Source organism: Salmo salar, chromosome ssa02 (assembly GCF_905237065.1).
Source record: "Salmo salar chromosome ssa02, Ssal_v3.1, whole genome shotgun sequence".
Taxonomy (NCBI): domain Eukaryota; kingdom Metazoa; phylum Chordata; class Actinopteri; order Salmoniformes; family Salmonidae; genus Salmo; species Salmo salar.
This window is the reverse complement of record NC_059443.1, coordinates 1737064-1749081: the sequence shown is the minus strand read 5'-3', so window position 1 is coordinate 1749081 and position 12018 is coordinate 1737064. Positions and strand designations below refer to the sequence as shown.

The 12018-nt window shown below is 43.6% G+C and overlaps 2 protein-coding genes across 3 annotated transcripts in view; both read right to left on the bottom strand.

The window, feature by feature from the left end:
• LOC123727355 (RNA-binding motif, single-stranded-interacting protein 3) overlaps positions 1 to 12018 on the bottom strand; it is a 220033-nt gene that overhangs the window by 14690 nt on the left and 193325 nt on the right. The window lies entirely within an intron of this gene.
• Positions 4250 to 6483, bottom strand: LOC106597425 (zinc-binding protein A33). Its single transcript, XM_014188620.2, has one exon. The coding sequence runs from the start codon at positions 6375 to 6377 to the stop codon at positions 4917 to 4919; it is 1461 nt and encodes a 486-aa protein (XP_014044095.2). The 5' UTR covers positions 6378 to 6483; the 3' UTR covers positions 4250 to 4916.

Below are 12018 nucleotides of genomic sequence, written 5' to 3'. Positions count from 1 at the left end.
AGAGAGAGGAGATGCTGATGAAAATGTGTTCTTAGAAACATGAGATACTGTATTAAAACTGTCTAAATGAGATACTGTATTAATCTTACATCTAGGTGTTCTGCTAGCGGAACACCGCTCCAATATCCAATGATAGAGCGTGGCGCGAATTACAAACTCCTCAAAAATCCAAAAACTTCAATATATCGTTTCCAAATAATGATGTTAGACAAGAAAACATTTTTGAGAGGGTTGAAAATGGATTGTTTCTCCATGTAACCCACATACAAATTAGCATAGTTAGGAGCCATGGGGGATCCCATAGCAGTACCCTTCGTCTGAATAAAGAAATCATTTAGAAACATGAAATAGTTATGTGTGAGTACTATTTCAGCCAATGTTGTAATGCAGGCACTGGAAGGTAGTTCATTAGGGTCACGTTGCAGAAGAAAATGTTCCATGGCTTCAATACCGCCCCCAAGTGGAATATGTGTATAACGACTCAACATCAAAAGTAACTAACAAGGTGTTCTCAGGCAGAGGATCAAGAGATTCAATGATAGAGATCATACTGCTGGTGTCCTTTACAAGTAACATTCTTGTGTAATTTCGGCAAAGTATAGAAAGTGGCAATTTTAGGGTGTTGAATGGCCAGAAAGTCATATTCTTTTTGGTTATCTGACCAGAATTTAAATAACCATCTAGGACAGTAAAGATAGTATTCTGAAATTGGGAAGTAGGGTCACTTCTGAGTTTCTTGTAAAAGGTGTTGTCAAGCAGTTGTCTATGACACTCATTTACATAAGCTGTCCTACCCATGAGTACAACCGACCCACCCTTATCAGCAGGACGAATAAGGACTGACGTATCGGATTGTAAGTCAAGCAAAGCTTGTTTTTCATCCTTAGGTAAATTATGGAAAGATTTGAACTCCTGTTTGTTCTTAAGGAGATGAACAACATATTTTTCAACAAGTCTGCAATATGTCTCGATAGAGTGATTGCGATTGGCTGGAGGTACAAAATAACTCTTGCTTCTAAAAGGAGTCGGAGTATGTACAGGTAAGTAACCTACTGGTTCAATAGAAGTGTCAGGCTTAGGGGAGCTAAAGTATTCCCTTAAACGGATGTTTCTAAAAAACTTAAACACGTCTACCTTAACGTCAAAATCGTTGCACTGTGTTGTAGGCACAAAGATAACCCTTTATTAAGCAAAGAGACATGGGCAGGGCTCAATATCTTGCTTGATAAATTAAAGACACTCAGTCCCGTGGGTTCTGGGACCGTGTGAACGGTCTCCTCTGCCTCTGATAGTCGTTTCTTCTTACCCCGTCGGGTGCGGCATCTCGTCGATGCGCGTGCCTGCGGCCACCTGCGCCCTTCCGTCGGCCCAGTCTCTCATTGAATAAAAACCTGCCACTGGAAGCCGATGAGGCGCTGGTTGTAGAGTGTTGGTCAGACGGGGGTGGATCAAAGTAAGTGTCATCCCTCCTGCGTCTGACATGGAGAGGAGGAGCAGGACCTCCTCTGTCAGGGTTTCTCCAGAAGTAGACTTTATCCTCGGCCTTGTCTTTTTTGTCTTGGTTGAATTTCTTGATTTTAAGTTCCTTTATTTCTGTAGACAACTTGTCCGGGAGCGCTTGGTTAGTTCTCATCAGTTCATTGAATATGACATCATCATTAACAGCTATTTGTAGAGCTGTGCGTTTGTCTTTAATCGTATTATCCATTTCACTAAAATCCTTTTTCAACTGGTCAACAATTAATGTCATTAAATCAATAGAGCACTTGTTCAGGATGGCACACCAGCGCTCACAGAAATCATCTGTGCGCTGTCCCAATGAAGGCTCTTTTTGCCACCTGAGTCCCCGTGGAATAATGCCTTGACGCACGTAAGCACTAAGAGTGACTATATGTAGATGCGTTCTCGTCTGGCGCTTAGATAAATGTGACAGTTTAGTTTGCTGTAGTTTGCCCTACAGCCAATTCTGTCGAATCAAAAGAATTTGTATAAAACAAATCAGATTTCGACAGAAATATGGCTGAGACGCAAGGAAAGTTCAAGGAGAGGGGGTACAACAATGATCAGATTAATATTGCCATTGAGAAAATTCAAAACAAAACATGACCTTTTTCAAGGTCAGTCTCGTAAAAAGACGCATTCTTGCGTTCTCACTACCCGCTATTCAAAGTGCTCTGAACAAATTAAATGAATCGTTCACAAACATTGGCACATTCTGAAATATGATGATAGTCTCGGTAATGTGTTTTCTGACCTTCCCCTGGTCGTATTCTCGCGGGGCAGAAATCTCAGAGACCAATTGGTACATCTGATTTACCACCCCAAGATATTCCTAAACAACGTCTATTTGCGCCCCTACTGGATGGAAATTACAAGTGTAATGGCTGTGCTCAATGCAATGGCACTTATAAATGTAGATCCTTCAAACACCCCCAAACAGGGAAATCTATCCCAATTAAAGGTGTTATTACGTGTTCCACTAAGGCAGTTATTTATCTTATAACTTGTCCTTGTGGTAAAAATTATGTGGGTAAAACAAAGCGTGAATTAAAAGTACGTATCTCAGAGCATCGTAGCACCATTAGGTGCAAAAACTTGACTTACCCAGTTGCGGCCCACTTTTTGGAAGCAAACCATTCGATTTCGTCTCTGCGTTATATTGGCATCGAACATGTCACCCTCCCGAGGAGAGGGTGTGACCTTGATAATTTATTGTTGAAACGAGAGGCTGGCTGGATCTTTAATTTAAAGACCCTTGCTCCCTTCGGTCTCAACATAGACTTTGATCTGAAGCCATTCTTGTGATTTTGCCATTGTAATTGTTTGTTAGATACATTTTAGACTACAAATGCTATGATCGTATGCTATCCATTTGTTTGTCTTTTGTATGTTCTTTGTATGCCATTTTTTAAATATTTGAGTTAACCAATGATATTAGGCCACATTTGGCCATGATTACAAACACCTGTGTGTCTCTTGACACTATATAAATGACTCATCTCGCAGTGTTTGTGATGATACCCTGATGAAGACAGCTTTGCTGTCGAAACGTTGGTTATTAGGTTATTACATTTTTGCATCTGAGCTCTTTAGAGTGTGCGGCTTTCCCTTATTTTCTAGTTTTCTACTCCGCTAGCCAGCACCTCGCCTTTATAGGTGTGCGTTTCTTTTCTCTAGATTGATCAACACTACTGACAGGTCAACACTACTGACAGGTCTAACACTACTGACAGGTCTAACAGTACTGACAGTTCTAACAGTACTGACAGGTCAACACTACTGACAGGTCAACACTACTGACAGGTCTAACAGTACTGACAGGTCAACACTACTGACAGGTCTAACAGTACTGACAGGTCTAACAGTACTGACAGGTCTAACAGTACTGACAGGTCTAACACTACTGACAGGTCTAACACTACTGACAGTTCTAACAGTGCTGACAGGTCAACACTACTGACATGTCTAACACTACTGACATGTCTAACACTACTGACAGTTCTAACACTACTGACAGGTCTAACACTACTGACAGGTCTAACACTACTGACAGGTCAACACTACTGACAGGTCAACACTACTGACAGTTCTAACAGTACTGACAGGTCAACACTACTGACAGGTCAACACTACTGACAGGTCTCACACTACTGACAGGTCTCACACTACTGACAGGTCTCTCACTACTGACAGGTCAACACTACTGACAGGTCTAATACTACTGACAGGTCTAACACTACTGACAGGTTTAACACTACTGACAGGTCTAACACTACTGACAGGTCTAATATTACTGACAGGTCAACACTACTGACAGGTAAACACTACTGACAGGTCTAACACTACTGACAGGTCTAACAGTACTGACAGGTCTAACACTACTGACAGTTCTAACACTACTGACAGTTCTAACAGTACTGACAGGTCTAACACTACTGACAGGTCTAACACTACTGACAGGTCTAACACTACTGACAGTTCTAACAGTACTGACAGGTCTAACACTACTGACAGGTTTAACACCACTGACAGGTCTAACACCACTGACAGTTCTAACACCACTGACAGTTCTAACACCACTGACAGTTCTAACACTACTGACAGGTCTAACACTACTGACAGGTCTAACACTACTGACAGGTCTATCTAAGGTCAGTCTACACAGAAGTTAACAAATCATCTGTCCACCACACAGCCTGATCTGACAGAACTCTTATTCAGATCACAAAGTAGTCACCACATTAGATTAGACAGTTTTACAGTAAGTTTCTCTTTATCCGAAAAAATAGTTTTTCACATAAAACTTTGTATTGCGTTTTTTCCCAATACAGCACACTCCTCTTGTAAGAATAACAACCATGATTCACCCTGGATAATTGATTCTTAAAGAATGTATTCTTAATTGATTCTTAAACAATTGATTCTTAAATAATGTATTTTTAATTTATTCTTAAAGAATGTATTCTTAATTTATTCTTAAAGAATGTATTCTTAATTGATTCTTAAAGAATGTATTCATATTTGATTCTTAAACACTGTATTCTTAATTGATTCTTAAACAATGTATTCTTAATTGATTCTTAAACAATGTATTCTTAATTGATTCTTAAACAATGTATCCTTAATTGATTCTTAAACAATGTATTCTTAATTGATTCTTAAACAATGTATTCTTAATTGATTCTTAAACAATGTATTCTTAATTGATTCTTAAACAATGTATCCTTAATTGATTATTTAAAGGGAAGCACATAGCGTAGGCATATTTCAGTCCTGTAGTTTCTGGAAATGATTTGTGTATTATCTTAACCCCCAAAATGACCTCCTGATAATGTCCACTGAACTGACACATGTTTTACTCACACGCACACACACAAGCATGCGCACACGTGCACACGCGCACATGCACACAGGGATTACTTCACTTTCAGAGACCCTTTTGATTGGCAGATCTGAATACCAGGGTTGTTGCCATTAGCCACATTTCCAATATTAAAGTATGGGAACAGTCTCTCAGTGAATCTGACTTTAAGAGTGTAGATAGGTGTCATGAGTTTGGGGTCGTAGAAGGACACCTCCCCTCTGTTGTAGTCCAGCTGCACTCTGATCCTCTGGGGTCTCCTCTTCAGAGCGATGATGTCACCTCCTCCTCCTATGTACGTCCCACTGTGCTGCGATATACACCACATTCCATTCTTTGGTGTTGCATCACGCTCCCGCTTCCTGTCAATGGACTCTTTAGCCACGCCCAAAACCCAGTCAGGATGGTCCCCCACCTCCAGCTCCCAGCTGTGTGTTCCTGAGCTGAACCCCTCAGAGCCAAGAACATTTGTGTACCTCATAAATCGCTCTGGGTTGTTAACGAACGGCTGGGATGTGCCTGGTCTTCTCACACTGGTCAGATCATCAGTCAGAGAGAGACTGGGATGTGCAGTGTTTGGGTCCAGAATCACAGGAGTGTATTTGAGGATCCCCTGCATCTTCTCCCAGACTCTGAACTGCAGGTTTCCCAGGTGTTTGGCCTCGTCTATCAGAGCTCCTGAGACCAGCTGTGGATACAGCAGTAAGTACTGGGATCTTTCCTTTGTGGTCTTGAAGTTCTGCAGGAATGAGATGTCTTCAGCTTTCAGCTCCTCCTCTATGGTTCTGATTGCGTCTGAAAGTGATGATATCTTTCTGCTCATCTCTTCAATCTTCTTTTTCATCATCTGACTCTTCTGCTCCTCTTCCTCCCTCAGTGCTGCTATCCTGGCTGCCTCTTCATCTCGTAGAAACTGGTGAAGCTTCTTAAACTCGTAGTTAATCTGTTTCTCTGTGTGCTGAACCTGACTTTGAATGTGTTCTGCTGTTTTATCACAGGTTAGTTTAATGTCATTAAAGAGCTCTAGGTTCTTCTGTAAGGGCTTCAGGGCAGTGTGCAGTTCCTCCTTAAGCTCCTGGACAACCTCATCTACAGGGACACAGTCATGAGATTTATGTACCTTTGAATCGCGACACACCAAGCAGATAGGCTGTTTATCCTTCAGACAGAAGAGTTTGAATTTCTCACTGTGCAGACTGCAGAGCACCTCAGACTCAGCTGAAGCTCTCTGACTCCCCTCCTGTATCTCAGACCCAACTGAAGCTCTCTTGCTTCTCTCCTGTAAGAAGGCTTCACATGCGTCATTTAACGCCAGGTTACGAGGAGGTTGAGTCGTAGCTATAGGAAATCTTCTCCTACAAACTGGACATTTCCAAGGTTTCTTATCCGCCCAGTATTCCTGCTGACAGACTTTACAGAAGCTGTGGCCACATGCCAGGATGACAGGATCCTTGAAGATGTCACAGCAGATAGGACAGGAGAATCTGTCTTCTGGTAGAGATGATCCGGATGCCATTATCTCACACTGCTCCTCTCCCTGTTCTGTAACAGCTTCTGTACTTTACTCTCCACAGCTTCCACTTTTCAAGGGAAAGTAATCCACTCAAATACAGTCCCAAATCCCCCCCTCCCCCCCAAAAAAAGGTGAAGCTGCACTTGGAGATGACAGTTCTGACAACGATATGTCCTTCTAAAATCTCTCTGTCTTACCACATGAACCCCCCCAAAAAAACCCATTGTGGATTCAGCTAGAGCGGAACACCGTAGAGCTCAACGTGTAACAGTAGTGAGCTGTACTCAGCTTGCCCTCAGCGTTTACAGACAACCAAGAGTGGTTAGACAGGTAAGTTGTGTGTTTCAGTTTGATGCCAACAAAGCCCTGATCAGCCAATCAGCGATGACATTTTGAGAGGTCGTTTACATTTTGGGTTATCAAGAAACCTTTATATCATGCTGGAAAAAGGATTGGTTGAACTTGTGTAGTGGTGTAACTATAGGAGAATGACTGGAATGTAATAGCTGGTTTTACATATAATGACTAAGGTTTTTTAATGGTATCGGTCAGTGCCCCTCAAAACATACAGGGAGTGATCACACCTCTGTTGGTACTAGTGACAACAACAAACAGTAACTCCCTGTTGACACCACAGTAAGCTGGGTGGCTTGGTTCTCCCTATCCTTACGGGGACCGAAAATCCTCAAAAGTCCCCACAAGTATGGTAAAACAAGGAAAATATGCTCTCTCCTGGGGCCATTTCATACGTCCCCATGAGGAGAAAGGCTATTTTAAACTTAGGGGTTTGGATTAGGGTTAGGGTTACGGTAAGGGTAAGGGTTTAGAGGTTAGGTTCAGGGTTACAGGTTAGGGTAAGGTTTAGGGTGAAAGGTTAGCGGTTAGGTTCAGGGTTATAGGTTAGGTTAAGGGTTATTTTAAGGGTTAGGTTTAGGGTTAAGGGTTAGGGTAAGGGTTACGGTTAGGGTTTAGTGGTTAGGTTCAGGGTTACAGGTTAGGGTAAGGTTTAGGGTAAGGGTTTAGTGGTTAGGTTCAGGGTTACAGGTTAGGGTAAGGGTTATTTTAAGGGTTAGGTTTAGGGTTAAGGGTTAGGGTAAGGGTTACGGTTAGGGTTTAGTGGTTAGGTTCAGGGTTACAGGTCAGGGTAAGGTTTAGGGTAAGGGTTTAGTGGTTACGTTCAGGGTTACAGGTTAGGGTAAGGGTTATTTTAAGGGTTAGGTTTAGGGTTAAGGGTTAGGGTAAGGGTTAGGTTTAGGGTTAGGTTTAGGGTTAGGGTAAGGGTTAGGGTTATGGGTTAGGTTTAGGGTTATAGGTTAGGGTAAGGGTTAGGTTTAGGGTTAGGTTTAGGGTTAGGGTAAGGGTTAGGGTTATGGGTTAGGTTTAGGGTTATAGGTTAGGGTAAGGGTTAGGTTTAGGGTTAGGTTTAGGGTTAGGGTAAGGGTTAGGGTTATGGGTTAGGTTTAGGGTTATAGGTTAGGGTAAGGGTTAGGTTTAGGGTTAGGTTTAGTATAGGTTAGGGGAAGGGAAGGGTTATTTTAAGGGTTAGGTTTAGGGTTAAGGGTTAGGTTTAGGGTTAAGGGTTAGGTTTAGGGTTATAGGTTAGGGAAAATAGGATTTTGAATGGAAATACATGTTAGGGTCCCCAGAAGGATAGAAACTGTAGGGGAGCTGGAAGTGGCACAGTACTGTTTATTTCTGTCAAGTACCGATAGTTAACATTTATATTTACATTTTAGTCATTTAGCAGACGCTCTTATCCAGAGCGACTTACATACATTTCATTTCATGCATTTAATGTTTTTTTTTGTACTGTTAACAAGAACAAGCTCTCAGGATGTCTGGAATCAAACCTATTTACCACACACACACACACACACACACACACACACACACACACACACACACACACACACACACACACACACACACACACACACACACACACACACACACACACACAAAGCAGGAAGCAGATGATTCAGAATGAAGCAGCACCTGTGTTAACTAAGACCAGAGGTAGATCACATGACACCTAGACCAGAGGTAGATCACATGACACCAAGACCAGAGGTAGATCACATGACACCTAGACCAGAGGTAGATCACATGACACCTAGACCAGAGGTAGATCACATGACACCTAGACCAGAGGTAGATCACATGACACCTAGACCAGAGGAAGATCACATGACACCTAGACCAGAGGTAGATCACATGACAAGACCAGAGGTAGATCACATGACACCTAGACCAGAGGAAGATCACATGACAAGACCAGAGGAAGATCACATGACAAGACCAGAGGAAGTCTCACCAGGCCAGGACCATAATGGCTGAAGGAAGTCTCACCAGGCCAGGATCATAGTGGCTGAAGGAAGTCTTAACAAGGTGAACTATGTAAACCAGTTACAGCAGCAGGAGGTAAACACTGAGGTAAGTGGACACTAGATGTGCCAAGTAGCATGCTGCTACTGCTGCATAGTAGCACCTTTCTCTCTCTCTCTCTCTCTCTCTCTCTATTTCTCTCTGTCTCAGTGTCTGTCTCAGTCTCCCTCCCCTCTCTCTCTATTTCTCTCTGTCTCAGTGTCTGTCTCTCTATGTCTCAGTCTCTCTCCCCCTCTCTCTCTCCCTCCCTCCCTCTTTATCTCTCCCTATTTTTGCCATTTTAATTCCAATGTCTTTTCTCTGCCTTTTTTTATTCTTGCAGGGATTTCACTACGCCGCGACAAGACAATGTCTGCCTCCCAAGTAGCAGACTATTCCCTATATAGTGCACTACTTTTGACCAGAGCCTATGGGGCAGTATATAGGGAACAAGGTTCCATTTGGGACACAGTCTATGGGATCAGCTCACAGGCTTAGACTTGCTACTACACAATGTGTTCTCTTTTTACTTCTCTGTTCCTCTTCCCAGGCTGATATAGTCCAGGTCTGGTCTAGTGGGATCTTCTCTGTTCCTCTTCCCAGGCTGATATAGACCAGGTCTGGTCTAGTGGGATCTCTGTTCCTCTTCCCAGGCTGATATAGTCCAGGTCTGGTCTAGTGGGATCTTCTCTGTTCCTCTTCCCAGGCTGATATAGTCCAGGTCTGGTCTAGTGGGATCTTCTCTGTTCCTCTTCCCAGGCTGATATAGTCCAGGTCTGGTCTAGTGGGATCTTCTCTGTTCCTCTTCCCAGGCTGATATAGTCCAGGTCTGGTCTAGTGGGATCTCTGTTCCTCTTCCCAGGCTGATATAGTCCAGGTCTGGTCTAGTGGGATCTTCTCTGTTCCTCTTCCCAGGCTGATATAGACCAGGTCTGGTCTAGTGGGATCTTCTCTGTTCCTCTTCCCAGGCTGATATAGTCCAGGTCTGGTCTAGTGGGATCTTCTCTGTTCCTCTTCCCAGGCTGATATAGTCCAGGTCTGGTCTAGTGGGATCTTCTCTGTTCCTCTTCCCAGGCTGATATAGTCCAGGTCTGGTCTAGTGGGATCTTCTCTGTTCCTCTTCCCCAGGCTGATATAGACCAGGTCTGGTCTAGTGGGATCTTCTCTGTTCTTCTTCCCAGGCTGATATAGTCCAGGTCTGGTCTAGTGGGATCTTCTCTGTTCCTCTTCCCAGGCTGATATAGACCAGGTCTGGTCTAGTGGGATCTTCTCTGTTCCTCTTCCCAGGCTGATATAGACCAGGTCTGGTCTAGTGGGATCTCTGTTCCTCTTCCCAGGCTGATATAGTCCATGTCTGGTCTAGTGGGATCTTCTCTGTTCCTCTTCCCAGGCTGATATAGTCCAGGTCTGGTCTAGTGGGATCTTCTCTGTTCCTCTTCCCAGGCTGATATAGTCCAGGTCTGGTCTAGTGGGATCTTCTCTGTTCCTCTTCCCAGGCTGATATAGACCAGGTCTGGTCTAGTGGGATCTCTGTTCCTCTTCCCAGGCTGATATAGTCCAGGTCTGGTCTAGTGGGATCTTCTCTGTTCCTCTTCCCAGGCTGATATAGTCCAGGTCTGGTCTAGTGGGATCTTCTCTGTTCCTCTTCCCAGGCTGATATAGTCCAGGCTGATCTCTGTTCCTCTTCCCAGGCTGATATAGACCAGGCTGATCTCTGTTCCTCTTCCCAGGCTGATATAGACCAGATCTAGTGGGCTGCCAAGCAATCTGACAGAAGGTTTAGTTGAAAACCCATTTACAGAATAGTATCATCTCCCTCACACAAAAGGCTTTAAATGTCGAACACCGCTCAGGAAAATCAATTAGAGACATGAAGACAGATTTCTGCAACTCCCTCCATTCTACATACCTATTCTACTTCCCTCTTTATTTTTCTCTCCTTCTATTTCTCTCTCTCTCTTCTCTCTCTCTCTCTGACCCTTAACAGGATACAATGACCCCAGCTTCAATACTCTGCCTCTGGCCAATTCAAATAAGGAATTTGGTTCAGGCTCTGTGAAGCTGGGTGTTAATTGGATGATGGGCTGTGTGAGCTGGTCTGGATTCCAGGCCTCTGGGTGTGTGTGTCCTTCCCATATTATGTAGGTACTGTGTTATGTAGATACTGTGTTATGTAGATACTGTGTTATGTAGGTACTGTGTTATGTAGGTACTGTGTTATGTAGGTACTGTGTTATGTAGGTACTGTGTTATGTAGGTACTGTGTTATGTAGGTACTGTGTTATGTAGGTACTGTGTTATGTAGATACTGTGTTATGTAGATACTGTGTTATGTAGGTACTGTGTTATGTAGATACTGTGTTATGTAGATACTGTGTTATGTAGATACTGTGCTATGTAGATACTGTGCTATGTAGATACTGTGTTATGTAGGTACTGTGTTATGTAGGTACTGTGTTATGTAGGTACTGTGTTATGTAGGTACTGTGTTATGTAGATACTGTGTTATGTAGATACTGTGTTATGTAGATACTGCGTTATGTAGATACTGCGCTATGTAGATACTGCGTTATGTAGGTACTGCGTTGTGTAGATACTGCGCTGTGTAGATACTGCGCTGTGTAGATACTGCGCTGTGTAGATACTGCGCTGTGTAGATACTGCGCTGTGTAGGTACTGCGCTGTGTAGATACTGCGCTATGTAGATACTGCGCTATGTAGATACTGCGCTATGTAGATACTGTGCTATGTAGATACTGTGCTATGTAGTTACTGTACTGTGTAGTGTGTGTGAGCTGTAGCACTGCTGTGAGTGGGCCGGGGATGTGTAGGGGACAGACAAGACACAGAGCTCAGACCCTCTCTACCAGACCTGTAGGGCCCAGACCCTCTCTACCAGACCTGTAGGGCCCAGACCCTCTCCACCAGACCTGTAGGGCCCAGACCCTCTCTACCAGACCTGTAGGGCCCAGTAGAGCCCAGACCCTCTCCACCAGACCTGTAGGGCCCAGACCCTCTCTACCAGACCTGTAGGGCTCAGACCAGAGTGCTCGGGATTGGATCTCTCTCTCTCTCTCTCTCTCTCTCTCTCTCTCTCTCTCTCTCTCTCTCTCTCTCTCTCTCTCTCTCTCTCTCACTCTCTCACTCTCACTCTCAACTCTCAACTCTCAACTCTCACATTATGGCTGCAATTGTCATTCTGACCAGTAGGGGGCAGGCTTTCATTGTTGATTTTGTTGTATAAAGCAGTCCAGTATACGCCTGTGCTGCAATCCTTCAT